This window comes from Dama dama, chromosome 27 (assembly GCF_033118175.1).
Source record: "Dama dama isolate Ldn47 chromosome 27, ASM3311817v1, whole genome shotgun sequence".
Lineage (NCBI taxonomy): Eukaryota > Metazoa > Chordata > Mammalia > Artiodactyla > Cervidae > Dama > Dama dama.
In genome coordinates, this window is record NC_083707.1 from 37,814,201 (window position 1) to 37,830,140 (window position 15,940).

General features: G+C 47.7%; 1 protein-coding gene, 1 non-coding gene and 1 pseudogene across 2 annotated transcripts in view; 1 reads left to right on the forward strand and 2 right to left on the reverse strand.

The window, feature by feature from the left end:
- EMILIN2 (elastin microfibril interfacer 2) overlaps positions 1-15,940 on the forward strand; it is a 56,035-nt gene that overhangs the window by 25,210 nt on the left and 14,885 nt on the right. The window contains exons 3-4 of the mRNA XM_061130864.1: positions 1,853-2,028; positions 10,390-12,303. Coding sequence (XP_060986847.1) covers positions 1,853-2,028; positions 10,390-12,303 — 2,090 coding nt within the window. The remainder of the gene's footprint in view (positions 1-1,852; positions 2,029-10,389; positions 12,304-15,940) is intronic.
- Positions 3,976-4,360, reverse strand: LOC133047663 (ubiquitin-like; annotated as a pseudogene).
- LOC133047849 (U6 spliceosomal RNA) lies at positions 5,976-6,078 on the reverse strand. The gene has a single exon (XR_009690860.1). It is a non-coding gene; the product is annotated as a U6 spliceosomal RNA (small nuclear RNA).

The following is a 15,940-nucleotide window of genomic DNA, read 5'->3' on the forward strand; positions in this document are numbered from 1 at the left end:
GGCGCTTCCTGACCATTGGGAGGAGTCACTTAACCTCTCTGAGCCTCTGTTTTTCCATCTGTGAGCTGGGGGTGATGTCTCCAGTGGGACCTCGATGGGGGATGTGGGAGGAATGAGAATTAAGGGCCTAGGAGGGGGCTTTTGCCTCTGCTTTTCCACCCTTTCCCCCTAACTGCTTGAGCAGCCCTTCTTTTCTGTTTTACTTATTGGGCTTTCTCATCAGTTTTTCCCGAAAAGGCTGCCACCCAAGCATCTCAAAATCCACACACCCAGGCTGCATCAGGGTCCAGTCATAACAGAGCCTCTGAGGCCGGGGCCCAGACACGGGCGGTCTTTCACAGGTCCCTGGTGAGTGTGACACATGGCCAAGGTTGAGAACCGTGCCCTCAAGAGCAGGTGAGGCGGTCAGCCAGGCGTGGGGTCACTCCCGCCCGGCAGCGCTGTCGCCGGCCCCTAGAACTCCGCAGGGTCGCCTTGCCCGTCCTGGCCTGGGGGACTGCCTGGCTCATGCGGTTCTCCGTGTCATGCCCGGGCCCCTCAGCCGGGGTGCCAGAAGTCTGTGATGTTCAGCCGCTTGTGATTCTCTCAGGAATGTGACTTTGAACTCCACCTGCCATGAGGCCAGGGCCGGAGGCAGAGTCCTTTGGCTGGCTCGAGGGCCCCTGTAGACCCGAAAAGGGAGCTGGCTGCTACTGCTGGGGTTAGATATGAAGAGCAGCTGACCCGAGGATCAAGAAAGCTAGGGTTGCTGTCGGCAGGAGAAGCCGAGGTGGGCGAGGAGCCGCTCGCCTCTGTGCTGTGAGCAGGGTCCCTGGGGGTGAACTCCGGCTTGGCCCCCCTGGGCGCCCAGGGGTCCTGGATCAGTTCTCTGCTCTGGGCTGAGGTCCAGCCCTGGGTCTGACGGACTTTCCAGCTTGTTGCCAGGGTCTCTGTGATGCACAAGTGTGCATTAGTTAGTGTTAGTCGCCCAGTCGTGTCTGACTCTTTACAACCCCATGAACTGTAGCCCGCCAGGCTCCTCTGTGCTGGGGATTCTCCAGGCAAGAATACTGGAGTGGGTTGCCACTTCCTCCTCCAGGGGGTGTTCCCAACCCAGGGATTGAACCTGGGTCTCCTGCATTGCAGGTGGATTCTTCAACATCTGAGCCACCAAGATCTCAACACAAATAGCATGAAGTGGGCCTGCAGAGGCTCACCGCTCCCTTTGCCAGGTGTCAGGAAAGAAGGTGCCGAGATAAATACACGGGGAGGCGAGGATGCCAGAAATGGGCCTGACTTGACCTGGGAGAATCTCCACCAAGCAGCAAATTGTCAAATAGAAGTTTGTCAGTGAAGTGAAAGCCCAGTTTTTGAAAAATGTCCACATCCAGTGAGAGTCACACCTTCTTCCCTGGTGTCTCAGATGGTAAGGAATCTGCCTGCAATGCAGGAGACTCCAGTTCGATCCCAGGGTCAGGAAGATCTCCTGGAGAAGGGCATGGTAACCCATTCCAGTGTTCTTGCTGGAGAATCCCATGGACAGAGGAGCCTGGGGCGCTACAGTCCATGGTGTCACAAAGAGACCCAACTGAGCAACTAACGCTCTGTATACTCTCAATGAGAGTCATGGGCCACGGTTTTCTGAGTTGTCTGTTTCTCCAGCCTTTCAAGGGAGGGGAGCTGGGGGCAGGTGGATCCAAGAGATGGAGGAAAGCGGTGGGGGGCAAGGCTGGACTGGAGGAGACTGGTGACCCCTTCGGGTCAGCCTGCAGATAGCAGTGACCCAGGGCCTCTTCCCTTGGGTGTAGCCAGGAGGGCCGGGGTGTCTGCTGCAGCAGCCAGTAACGAGAGATGCCACCTTGCTCTTTGGCAGGTATCGCGTGAATGTCAGACCCAGGTATGTCACCAGGTACAAGACGGTGACGCAGTTGGAATGGAGGTGCTGCCCTGGCTTCAGGGGGGGAAACTGTCAAGAAGGTCCCAGAGACCCTGGGAGGATGTCCCGCCCCACGCCCGCTCGGCCCCGCAACAGCTTGAAGAAACCCACAGGTAACTCACTGCCCTCCTGCGCTCAGCCCTGCTCATCACCGCTCCTTCTAACTCCAGGCTTTGTGAGTTACATGCGAGGCTTTCCCAGAGCTTCCAGGAACACACCCGTATGCCTGCAGGAGGCATGTGGCACACATATTGATGTGCGGAAGCAGTAGCGATTTTAAAAGACAAACTTTTAAAAAATAAATTGCTTTGTTAGGGCCAGCTGGTTGTGAAAACCAAAACCTTAGAGGAGATGAGGCTGATTTTCAGCCTTGTGTGGCCTGCAGCAGAAACAGAAGAGATTCTCATGTGATGATGTAAGGACGCCTGGCTTGTTTTTACTTTCGTTTTCATGTGCGAACTTCCTTAAGCCTGAATTTGAAGACGCTAAAATTATTATTATATTTTTTTTAAATAGAGAAATAGAATAATTCTCATCCTGTTTGGGGTGAGATATTCAGCAGTAAAAGAATCTGCCCGCAGTGCAGGAGACACAGGAAACATGAATTTAGTCCCTGGGTCGGGAAGATCCCCTGGAGGAGGGCATGGCAACCCACCGCGGTATTCTTGCCTGGAGAATCCCATGGACAGAAGAGCCCGGTGGGCTCCAGTCCATGGGGTGGCAAGAGTCAGACACGACTGAAGCGACCAAGCGCAGTGAGCATATTTGCAAAGCTAAGCCCAGAGTTAGAAGGCTCCACTGAGGTTGTTCTTAATTTGCTTCTGATTTTTTTTTTTAAGTGAAGAAGCACAAACTCAATGAATAGTTTAGAAAGCAATGATAATTTTCACCTTGGTTTTTTTTTGTTTTAATATTCATTTACTTATTTACTTATGGGGCCATGCTGGGTCTTAATTGGAAGATGTGGAACCTTTTAATATTTCCCTGACCGGGGATTGAACCTGGGCCCCTTGAGTTGGAAGCACAGAGGCTTAGCTGCTGGATCACCAGGGAAGTCCCACCTTGGCTTTTTTTTTTTTATTTATTTTTTATTTTATTGTATTTTTTTCCACCTTGGCTTTTAAGTATACCATTAACAGACGGTACAAAATCTGCTGGCAGTGCAGGAGCAGTTCGACCCCTGGGTTGGGAATATCCCTTGGAGAAGGGAATGGCAACCCATTCGAGTATTCTTGCCTGGAGAATCCCATGGACAGAGGAGCCTGGCAGGCTACAGTCCATGGGGTCACAAAGAATCAGACATGACTGAGCAACTAACACTTAAGAGACTGACTTTTTAAACTTTTTTGGCCACACTGTGCAGCTTGTGGGATTTTAGTTCCCTAACCGGGGATCGAACCCTTGCTCCCTTCATTGAAAGTATGGGGTCTTAACTAGTGGCCCACCAGGGAAGTCCCCAGGAGGCTGACTTTTATGGACAAAAATATTTTGACATTTTATTCTACATCACTTTATCTTTCTTCTTTTCTAAAGTTCAGTGAGAAAACTTAGATTTTCTTATGCTGCTGCTGCTGCTAAGTCACTTCAGTCATGTCCAACTCTGTGCGACCCCATAGACGGCAGCCCACCAGGCTCCCATGTCCCTGGGATTCTCCAGGCAAGAACACTGGAGTGGGTTGCCATTTCCTTCTCCAGTGCATGAAAGTGAAAAGTGAAAGTGAAGTCACTCAGTCATGTCCGACTGTTAGCGACCCCATGAACTGCAGCCCACCAGGCTCCTCCATCCATGGGATTTTCCAGGCAAGAGTACTGGAGTGGGTTGCCATTGATTTTCTTATGAGTTAGATGTTTAAGTCATTCTTAAATGATTATATTTTCTGATGAGGTGTTTTCAATTTTGAAACTAGTGGTGTTTCTCAATATTCTCTGTAAAACAGATTTTATTTATTATTATTATTATTTTTTTTTATTGCTTCAGTCAACAAAAGGGAAACTTTACTGAGGCCCCAGGGCCACAGGCAGGAGGCTGCCCTGTGGGCAGAGAAGCCAGCAGAGTGGCCTTATTTGACATTCTTCCTGGGGCGCAGGATGTTGGTGTGGCCACGCTTCTTGCAGCAGTTGACTGCCGGGGCTATAGGTGATCGTAATGCAGCCGATATCTTGTCTCAGTTGTATTTCTGAGCAAGCTGGCAGAGGGAAGACTCAACGATGCCTCTTCACAGACGAAGCACCAAATGCAGGGTGAACTCTTTCTGGATTTTGTAGTCTGACAGAGCACAGCCCATCCTCTAGCTGTTTGCTGGCAAAAACTAGATGCTGCTGGTCAGGTGGGATGCCTTCCTGATCTTGGATTTTGACTTTGACATTCTCAGTGGTGTCACTGGGCTTGACCTCAGGGGTGAAGGTCTTGCCCTTCAGGGTCTTCACAAAGATCTGCATCTCTGCCTCTGCTGCAAGGCTGCCACCATTGACCTGAAAAACAGATTTTAAAATAACTTTTTTATTACAAAAGTAGTACATTTCAGTTAAAGAATGTTTGTAACATATGGGGCTTCCCTTGTGGCTCAGCGGGTAAAGAATCTGCCTGCAATGTGGGAGACCTGGGTTCAATCTCTGGGTTGGGAAGATCCCCTGGAGAAGGGAAAGGCTACCCACTCCAGTATTCTGGCCTGGAGGATTTCATGGACTGTCTAGTCCATGGGGTTGCAAAGGGTCAGACATGACTGAGCGACTTTTACTTTCACTTGAAACATATAGGAAAAATATTTAAGTACACATCATCTTGGACTTCCCCAGTGGTCCAGTGGTTAAGACTCCGTGTTCATGTAGCAGGATGCCTGGGTTCCATCCCTGGTTGGGGAACTAAGATCCTGCATGTTGCAGAGCCAGGCCAAGAAGGAGGGGGGGAAGTACACCTAATCTTACCACCAAATGAGAAATACTGTTAATATTTTACTGTAAAACACAGCACTCTTTTCTGTATCTGCATATATATTTTTGTTAAAGAAAAATTCATTCATCCCACAAATATTTATTGAGCTTCTAGATCTGCAGTCTCTATACTGAGGTGTTTTGGAGAAAAAGTCGAGGCAGACACTAGAAAAGGAATTACAACAGATCACAATCGGTGCTCTGATGGGGACTCTGAGACGGCTTGTTGGACCATAGTAGACAGTTTATTTCTGTTTTATTTAGTTTTAGCTTTTATCTTGTAAAAGTTTAAGTATACATATAGTTTAATGAGTTGAATAGCTTTATAATATAAGGACTATTAGGGAAAGCGGTAATTCCCTTTCTCCCCTAGTTTCCCTTCTTCTCAGGAGTAATTGCTTTAAACTCTTACAATTTTTTTTTAAATCGAAGTATAGTTGATTTACAATATTAATTATAGGTGTACAACAAAGTGACTCAGTATTTTCATGGATTATGCTTCATTTAAAGTTATTGCAAAATAATGGCTGTATTTCCCTGTGCTGTATAGTATGTCCTTGTGGCTTATTTATTTTACACATAGTAGTATGTATCTCTTAATCTCCTGCCCCAGTCTTGTCCCTCCCCTTTTCCCTCTCCCCACTTGTAACCAACAGTTTGTTCTCTGTATCTGAGTTTGTTCTTGTTTTTACATATACATCCATTTATTTTTTAGCTTCCACACATAACTGATAACGTAGGGTATTTGTCTTTCTCTAGTCTGATTTTTATTTCTGTAAGCATAGTACCCTCCATATCTGTCTATGTTGTTGCAAAAGGCATTATTATAGCTGAGCAATATTCCATTGTATGTGTGTATACACCACATCTTCTTTTTCCATTTATTTGTTGATGGACGTGTGTGTATGTGTGCTAAGTTGCTCAGTCCTGTCTGACTCTTTGCCACCCCATGGACTGTAGCCCACCAGGCTCCCCTGTCCATGGGATTCTCCAGGCAAGAATACTGGAGTGGATTGCCATGCCCTCCTCCAGAGGATCCTCCCGATCCAGGGATCCAACTTGTGTCTCTTAAGTCTCCTGCATCGGCAAGCGGGTTCTTCACCCACTGGTACCACCACTTAGGTTGCTTAAAAACATGGAATGCTTCACATACGTGCCATCCTTGTGCAGGGACCATGCTAATCTTCTCTGTATCCTCCCCATTTTAGTATATGTGCTGCTGATGTGAGCATTTCTTTAAACTCTTTAGATGGTCTTTTGGAATTTACCTCCACATTCTTTACTTCTCATTATGGAAGGTGAGGCATTAAGTCCCTTTCATCTTACATGAGGCTGCCACACCCCCATCCTTTCCATTCAGTTATACTGTGTTTTCATCTGTTCGGTATTTATTGGTTCCATTGTAGTAGTTACATAGTGTTTACAGCTGAGCCCTGTAGTGTGCTATGAATATGCTACCTTTTCTACACAGTTTTTTGATTTCTCTAGTGTTAATAGTTATGTTTCTCTTTGCTTGGTTTTCTGTATTTTTAATCCCCGTTTCAACCCAAACTCTCTGCTGTTATCTACATGTCCCCTCAGTATGTTCAGATACATCAGTTTCTTCATCTTGAAATCTCTCCTAGAGCTTTCTCCCCTGCCCCACCTGGAGTGGTCAGCTGCTTGTCTTTGTTCCCCACTGCCCCGCTGTGATCTTCACTGACTTCTCTCCTGTCCATTCCCTGCTTCCTGTTCCCCCCGCCCCTCCCCCGCTTGCTCTTTCTTATTTTATTCCCTTGTTTTGGTAAAGCACATCATTCAGTAGTTTTATGAGAAGATTGTGTGGGAGGTAAACTTTTTGACATGGTAGTCTAAAAGTATATTTACTCCAGCTTCAGAAGTCTAGGTTGGAAATAATTTTCCTTTAGAATTTTAAAAGCATTGCTCAATTTTCTTCTAGTTTTCAAAAAGGAATCCTCATACACTGTTGGTTGGAATGTACATTAGTACAGCCGCTATGGAGAACAGTACGGGGGTTCCGTGAAAAACTAAAAAGAGTTACTGCATGATCCAGCGATCCCACTCCTGGGCATATATCCAGAGAAAATCATAATTCAAAGAGATACATGCGCCCTAATGTTCATTGCATTACTATTTACAATAGCCAAGACCTGGAAGCAACCTAAATGTCCATAGACAGATGAATGATAAAGAAGACATGGTACATATAGACAATGAAATACTACTCAGCCATAGAAAGAATGAAATGAGGCCACTTGTAGCAATCTGGATGGACCTAGAGATTATCGTGCTAAGTGAAGTAAATCAGACAGAGAAAGACAAATTTCATGTAATATCACTTTATGTGGAATCTAAAAAAAATGACACAAATGAGCTTATTTGCAAAACAGGAACAGACTTACAGATATAGAAAACAAACTTATGGCTACCAAAGTGGGAAGCTGCGGGGGGAATAAGTTAGGAATTTGGGGTTGGCAGATACACACTGCTGTATGTGAAATAGAGAAACAAGGACCGACTGTATAGCACATGGAACTCAATACTTGTAATACTCAATATCTTGTAAATGATCTATATGGGAATAAAGAATATATATGGGACAAAAGAATATATATAAAAGATTATATATATTATCTATTTATCTATATATAGATTATATATATATATATATATTTATTTATCTGAATCACTTCTGTATACCTGAAACTGGGCTTCCCAGGTGGCTCAGTGGTAAAGAATCCACCTGCCAATGCAGGAGATGAGGGTTCTATCCCTGGGTCAGGAAAATCTCCTGGAGGAGGAAAATGGCAACCCACTCCAGTATTCTTGCCTGGAGAATCCCATGGACAGAGGAGCCTGGCGGGCTACAGTCTATGTGGTTGCAAGAGAGTTGGACAGGTCTGAGCAATTAAAGAAGAGAATACCTGAAACTAACACAACATTGTAAATCAATTATGCTTCAATTAAAAAATTCTTTTTCTTCTAGTTTCCAATGCACTGTGAAAACCATTCTGATGCCCAATTTTTTATGTGTGACTTGGTTGGGGTTTCTTTGTTTTGTTTTTGTTGTTTTTGCCATTAATGGGATTTCAGGATGAAAGGAAGTACTTATCCTCAATCCACCATCATTATAATGAACACACTGTTTTGGGCACTTATTTTTACATTTTTAACTGATTTTAATTTTTAATTGATGAAAAAAATCCATGTCATTAAATATTCTATAGTATCATTTCTTGACTGCATAGAGTGTGATTGTTTGGATACAATCTTGTACTGTTGGTCCCTTAGGCTGTTTTCAGTTTTTCATTATTATATAGATAGTATTTGAATAAGTACTTTTTCTGTTAAATTTTTGGATTAATCCTTACTATTTACTAGAATAAATTTCTAGAAGTGTAATTGCAGAGTCCAAAGGACTCTGAGTATTTTGATATATTCTCCAAGTTATTCTTCCAAAAATTTGTAGCAGTTTTTTTAGTCACCAGTAGTATATGAAGGAAAAACATCTGCTTACATTCTGATCCTCCCCCCTTCTCCTGCCCTTTAAAAAAAAATTTCCTTTGCTCAGAACAGCATTTCATTTGTACGTGACTTACTGACTTTTATGTCTAGTGTCCTGAGAGAATTTTTTCAGTATGGAAAACAAGGTGTTCTTTCTAGTTTTCTGCTTGGGAGTTGGAGCATTTAAACTCAAGTCTTGGTTTTACCGCTAAGTTGCTTTTAATGAATAATAACTGTTGTTATGATTATCTGCAAAAGTTACAGGAGGAAAAAACAATGACCATTAAGCTCAAATATCTACCACATTCTAAAGTTACTTCCACTGTTTGTCAGTGGACATTAGTGCATTTTATGTCATAATCTGTGTTGTGTGTGACTTTTTCCACTTTACTTGCTAGGTCTCAGTATTGTCTGCAGACTTGTTGATGTTAATTCTTAAATCCTTTCTTTTTTATATTAATTTTTGCATTTTATTTTTTGGCTGTGCCACACGACTTGTGAGATCTTAGTTCCCAGTGTATTAGTCGCGTCCAACTCTTTATGACCCTATGTACTGTAGCCTGCCTGGTTCCTCTGTCCATGGGGATTCTCCAGGCGAGAACACTGGAGTGGGTTGCCATTCCCTTCTCCAGGGGATCTTCCCAACCCAGGGATTGAACCTGGATCTCCTGCATTGCAGGAGGATTCTTTACCGTCTGAGCCACCAGGGAAGCCAGGGATCAAACCTGGACCTACAGCAGTGGAAGCAAAGAGTCCTAATCATTAGATCACTAGGGAAGTCCTTTAACCTCTTTCTAGTATTCCTTGTGTTCTGTGACATCATGTGCCTCAGATTTTGATGACCTTTTTTTTGTTTCTCTCTATATATATATCATGTTTATTTTCATTTTATGACTCATCACAATTATTTTATGATTTTTATTTTGGGCTGTTTCCTTGTAGGGTATATTTCTCAAAGTAGAATTATCAAAAATTCAATGTTTGGGGACTTCCCTGGTGGTCCAGTGGTTAGGCACTTTCACTCTGGGGGCCCAGGTTCAATCTTTGGTCTTGGATCTGAGATCTCAAAGCTGAGTGGGACATGGGTAAAAAAAGATTTCAATGTATTCTTTTGACTCAGTGAATCTCGTTACATAGGGCCACATGGCTCTGTTGTTGGGAGACGCCAATAGACTCTGTTTTATCTCTCTTTTGCTTTTAGTTTCTCCAACTGCATGATGGTGCTAAACAATGTCTGTGAGACTCTTAGCGCAGGGATGCTAATAAAAGAAAGAATATTTAGGAGTTGCTTGGAGGATAACTTGCTGCTCTTATGGTATCGTGTGCCTGTGTGCTAAGTTGCTTCAGCTGTGTCCGGCTCTTTGGGACCCCATGGACTGTAGCCCACTAGGCTCCTCCGTCTGTGGGATTCTCCAGGCAAGAATACTGGAATGGGTTGCCATTCCCTTCTCCAGGGGATCTTCCTGATCCAGGGATTGAACCTGCATCTCCTGTGGCTCCTGCATCGTAGGCAGATTCTTTACTGCTGAGCCACCGGGGAAGCCATGGTATCATACCACCCAACAACTAATGGGTGGATCCCAAGTGGCTTCTTGTGGTTGCAGAATGCAGTCAGCTGTCGGGGTGTGACTGCAGTTACAGAATGTGGGAATGATATGTTCTGATGATAATATAAGTAAAGAATATTTCCCTTCAGGGTGAAAGAGACCATTGTATATCTGTCATGTGAATATTCTCTTAACAACAAGGAGGGAAGATAGTCATAGACGAGGGGATTATAGTTCACAGAAGTGAATTAACTTGCTCGAGGGCGGACTATAGACAGCAGAGCCAGAATCCCCTGGAGGTCTGTTTGACTTAACACCCATCATCTTTTCCACTCCAGCAGAGTAATTGCCTGTGTGTGGTGAGAGGGGAGTCGTAGGGGGAGGTTTGAGTGTGTCCCAGGAGTACTCTGTCAGTTATCTTTGCAGAAACCGGGTATGTTTTCCTAAACAGGAAATGTTAAGTCGTGTCCAACACTTTTTTTCTTGTAACAGACAATGAACCAAGCCGAGTCTCAGAGCCTAAGAAGACTCTGTCACCCACTCCTGCAGCAGACCCGAGTCAGACAAGAGATCCAAAACAGGGGCCCCAGGAACTGCAGGAAAAGAAAATTCAGGTGCTGGAGGAGAAGGTTCTCCGACTCACCAGGACGGTTCTGGACCTTCAGTCTTCCGTTGCTGGAGTGAGCGAAAACCTCAAACACGCTGTCCAGGATGATGCCAGCAAGATGCTGGCCTCATGGCTCAGCAACCTGCACCCCCGGCCAACGCCGAACAGCGCCGTGGGTGGAGAACCGGAAACGGTTCAGCCCCCTGGTGTCCTCAACAATAAGGAGTCAGGAATGAAGGACATCAAGTCTGAACTGGCTGAAGTCAAGGATGCCCTGAAAACCAAGAGTGACAAACTGGAGGAGCTGGACGGGAAAGTGAAGGGCTACGAAGGGCAGCTCAGACAGCTCCAGGAGGCCGCCCAGGGCCCAACGGTCACCATGACGACCAGCGAGCTCTTCCAAGCCTACGTGGACAGTAAGATCGATGCCCTGAGGGAGGAGCTCATGGAAGGGATGGACCGGAAGCTGGCTGATCTGAAGAACTTGTGCGAGTACAAGTTGATTGGTTTCCAGCAGAACTGTGATGACTATGGGAGCAGCTACCTGGGAGTGATTGAGCTGATAGGAGAGAAGGAGGCCAAGCTGAGAAAAGAAATCAGTGACCTTCAAGCCTGGGTTCAAGACCCTCCAGCCCGTGCAAATTGCTGTGATGGTACCAAGCCTGATGACTTGGGGCCACAGATCAAGATGTTAGACCAGAAAATCGAAAGAGTTGCTGAAGCAACAAGAATGCTGAACGCACGACTGGACAATGAGTTTGACCGCCTCGAGGTTCCAGAGCCGGACGTGGACTTCGATGCCAGATGGCATGAACTGGATGCAAGGATCAACGTGACGGAGAGGAACGCAGAGGAGCACTGCTTTTACATTGAAGAAACCCTCCGGGGCACCATTAGTGGGGAGGTGGACGGCCTGAGGCAGCTGCTTGATCAGAAAATACAGTTCCTGGAGGAGCGGCTGGGGAGCGCCCTCCTGGAGATGGTGAACGGCTCGGAGATGGAACCTGCTCCCCCAGTGGCAGCCCCGCCCACTGTGTCGGGGGCTGGGCACCCGCAGGTCATGATGGAGTTAAAGCGCCTGAAGGACCAAGTGCGGGTGGTGGAGGACATGTGCCTGCAGAACCTCCAAGGAGAGCCTCGTGGGATGGAAGACACTTTGCAAAACGGGGGCAAGACGGTGAACCTTTTGAGATCTCTAAACGACACAATGCAGGGGAAGTTTCAGGACACGCAACGCAGCATCCAGCGACTTCAGCAGGACTTCAGTTTTCTTTATTCTAGGCTCAACCACACAGATGACCACTTGAGACGTCTACAGAATGAGCTGAGTGATGGTAGAGGAGGGAAAAAGGCTGCAGGGGGTGGATGGTCCAAGGTGGGTGAGCCAGGGAGGACGGAGGCACCCCTGCCGCCTCCCCAGGCCCCCCCAGTACATTGCTGCGAGCAGCTGGAGGGCAGGTGGCAGCAGCTGCAGGACCTCGTCCTCAGCGAGCTGGACACTTGTAAGGAGAAGACGCACGGGGTCCAGAAGGAGGTCTCCGTGGTGGAGGACAGGGTGTCTCACGTGGAAAAGACCTGTAGCAAGTTGGACTCCATCTCTGGAAGCCTTCAGAAGATCAAGGAAGGGCTCAACAAGCACGTGAACAGCCTCTGGAGCTGCGTCCGGCAGATGAACGGGACGCTCCGGACACACTCCAGAGAGATCTCCGGCCTGAAGAATTCCGTCCAGCAGTTCTACAGCCACGTCTTCCAGATTTCTACTGACCTGCAAGACCTAATCCGGTTTCAGCCATCGGCAAGTAAGTGCACCTTTGCCTTCCCATTTTGAGTATTTGTAACGTGTGTTCTGCTAGATTTTGGATGGCTTGTGACATCAGCCACGTCACTGCTAGCCCAAAGTGTGCTTCGTAGATGGGGTGGGGGAAAGTGCGTGAATCGTTTGGTGCTGAGTAGCAATGAGACAGACCAACAGTGAGAGCAAGTGTTTAGAAACTTTTAGAATAACTTGACATCACTGTAGCATTCAAGCACACGATTTGTGTGTTTTGTAAATTATCAGCCCACAACAGGTTGAAAATACAGAAGGAAAACTGGTCCTTCCCCTCAGGTAGGCGGCAGAAGGCTGATCTATACTATCATGTTGGGGAGCTTAGATTTGGGGTCAGATTTGTGGCCTAACAGCTTGGGGCAATAGGTATGTTGTCCTGTCTTCTACTCAGGAAGTTTCCTGTATGCAAACCCCTTCACCTCTCTGAAAACATCACTTTTTGTTTGCTGGTGTCATTATAATCTTCATCATTATCATCTTTGAGCAATCTCTTGTTCCCTAAAACCTGGGTCCTCGATGATGGCAAGTACAATGCATTGTGTTCCTTTCCAAAGACAGAGAGAGGACCGTGGACAGAGTACTTTAGGGGCAGTCACTGTTCAAAGCCCCAGAGCGCCCAGAACAAGGATGCTGCCTGGCCATGCTCAGGGCGATGCATGCCACACGAGGTCTGCGCATCCATGCTAATCCCTCCAGTCATGTCTGCCTCTTTGTGACCCCATGACTGTAGCGGGCCAGGCTTCTCCGTCCATGGGATTCTCCAGGCAAGAATACTGGAGTGGGTTGTTGTCTTCTTTTCCAGGGAATCTTCCTGACCCCAGGGATCAAATCTGTGGCTCCTGCATTGCAGGCAGATTCTTTACCACTATACGTTTCATTCTCAACAAATGTTTGTTGAATGAATGAATGGACTGAATGAATGAATGGTCCCTTAATAGCACTGAGTGACATATTCAAGTTAAATTCTTTGTTACCTGGGGGCTCAGCATGTCATCCCTGAAGGTCAGAGCCTCCCTGGTACCTGGATTCGGCAACCTCAATGCTAAGCAGTTTTCGTTCTTATATAAATTTTTATTTATTTATTTTCGGCTGTGTTCGGTCCTCATTGCGGGGCAGACTTTCTCTAGTTGGAGACAGAGGGGGCTATTTTCTAGTTGCAGTGTTCGGGCTTTCTCATGCAGTGGCTTTTCCTGTTGCGGCTCCCAGGCTCCGGAGAACAGGCTCAGTAGTCGTGGCGCACGGGCTGCTCCCCACAGGGACGTGTTCTAAAGTCTCACAGCTGGGAAGTGGTGGAGGCGGGGTGGGGACCCTGGGTGCCGTCCTCCAGGCCAGCCCACATCTCCTCTGCGTCTCCCAGAGGCGAAGGCAGACTTATGGGTCCACGAGGCCTTTGGGAGGGCCAGCCATGTGCCCGGAAGGACTCCACCTCCCGACCAGTCCTCCCCCTGTTTTCTTCCCCGTCTTCTTGCTGGCCTATGTTGCCTTTTCACCTTGCTCAGCTCCAGGTGACAAAGGCCCTCATGTGTTGATGCCAGTTCCTGGCCTGGTGTGAGCCTCTGGGATTTTAGGATTGGGTCCTACTGGAAAAGGCTCTGATGCTGGGAAAGATGGAAGGCAAAAGGAGAAGGGGGCAGCAGAGGATGAGTTAGTTGGACGACATCACTGCCTCAATGGACATGAATGTGAGCAAACTCCAGGAGACAGTGGAGGACAGAAGAGCCCATGGGCTGCAGCCCGTGGGGTTGCAAAGAGCCGGACACAGCTTAGCAACTGCATAACAGCAACAACAACCCCCCGAGACTTACAGCCCGAGGAGAGGGGAGCCAGGGCCTGATCCCAGGGAAGCGGGAAGGTATGAAGTGGTCAGTGGGACACGCTTTGAACCTTCCCAGAGATAAGGAGCTTGTAGATAAGGAATTACCCAGGCCAGTCCCGCTATTTATAACCCCCATCCTCTCCCCCCAGGCCCACACAGCTCCCGGATCTCTGGAATGCTGGGGAAAGGTCAGGGGACCCTGTGTGTGTTCATAGGATGATTGTCCCTCCTGGTGACAGTTCTGTCTGGACTGTGCTTTGTAACAACAGATCGAACCAGATAGTTCCAGTTGATTTGCGGCTCCCGGGCAGCGTGGGAAGTGGTGTTAACTCCTTCACGCTTGCCTGTGGGAAGAGGGGTGGGGGTGAATGCCTGTAAAGAGAAGGCGGCTCCCACAAGATGCTCCTTTTGGAACAAATCCATCGTTGTGAGTGTAGGATGCGTGGACTTTCGGGAACTCCACTGATTGAGGAGAGCCAACGATGAGCAGGCAGAGCTGTCCGTTCTTGGAGCGCATCCAGGTCCGGGAGAACCGGAGTGTCGGGTCACTGGGTGAGTCTAGAGCTCAGGTCACAGCGCCCAGCGAAGAGTCAGCAGCGCATTTATTGAGCGCTTACTGTGTGCAACAGTGACTCAGTGGACATGAGTCTGAGCAAACTCCAGGAGATAGTGAAGGACAGGGGAGCCTGGCGTGCTGCAGTCCCTGGGGTCATAGAGAGTCGGACAGGACTTAGTGACTAAACACCACTGTGTGCAGGGCCCCGTGAGGGATGATGCGGTGAGTAGCACGACCCTGACCTTCCAGGCATTTTCAGGCACAGGTTTGGGGGTGGGGGAGTGACGCACACAGGTCTGCAGAGAGGATGAATGAGATGGTGTGTCAGGGCTCATCCTTTGAGTTCACTGGCTCTTACTGAGCCCATCTTGTGTGGGAGCAACGAGCTTATGTGTGTGGAGCACCGGGATAACAGTGTATGGGACAGTGATGGTCTGAGGGGAAACAGGCAGAGATGGTCACGGCCACCGTGGAAGTCAGGGAGGGCTTCTCTGAGTTGATGAGGCCTTCTCATCATCATGGCTGAGTAGGTTGCGAGTTCACAGACTGGCGGGGTGAAGGGTGAGATGCAGTGATAAGAGAGACTTCTGAAAGGAGGCGATACTGGAGCTTATGCTGAAGGGTGGGGGGTTGTTCAGTCCCTCAGTTGTGTCCGACTCTATGCGACCTCATGGACTGTGGCACGCCAGGCTTCCCTGTCCTTCACCATCTCCCAGAGTTTGCTCAAACTCCTGTGCGTTGAGTTTATGATGCCATCCGACTATCTCATTCTCTGTCGCCCCCTTCTCCTCCTGCCCTCAATCTTCCCCAGCATCAGGGTCTTTTCCAATGAGTCAGCTCTTCACATCAGGTGGCCAAAGTATTAGAGCTTCAGGATCAGTCCTTCCAATGAACATTTAGAGTTGATTTCCTTTAGGATGGACTGGTTTGATCTCCTTGCAGTCCAAGGGACTCTCGAGAGTCTTCTCCTTCACCACAGTTGGAAAGCATCAATTCTTGGGTGCTCAGCCTTCCTCATGCTCCAGCTCGCACATCTGGACATGCCTGCTGGAAGGGTTCAGAGAAGCAGGAGCGGAGGGCGTCCCTGCTGAGGGCGGAATGGACCTGCTGTTTGCCGCTGCGTGACAGCCGACCCCAGACCTCGGTGGCTTAAACAACAGGGCTTCATCACTTCCCATTGCTCTGCGGGGCAGGAACTGACTTGGCAGCTCTTCTGCTCCACTTGACATCCGCTCA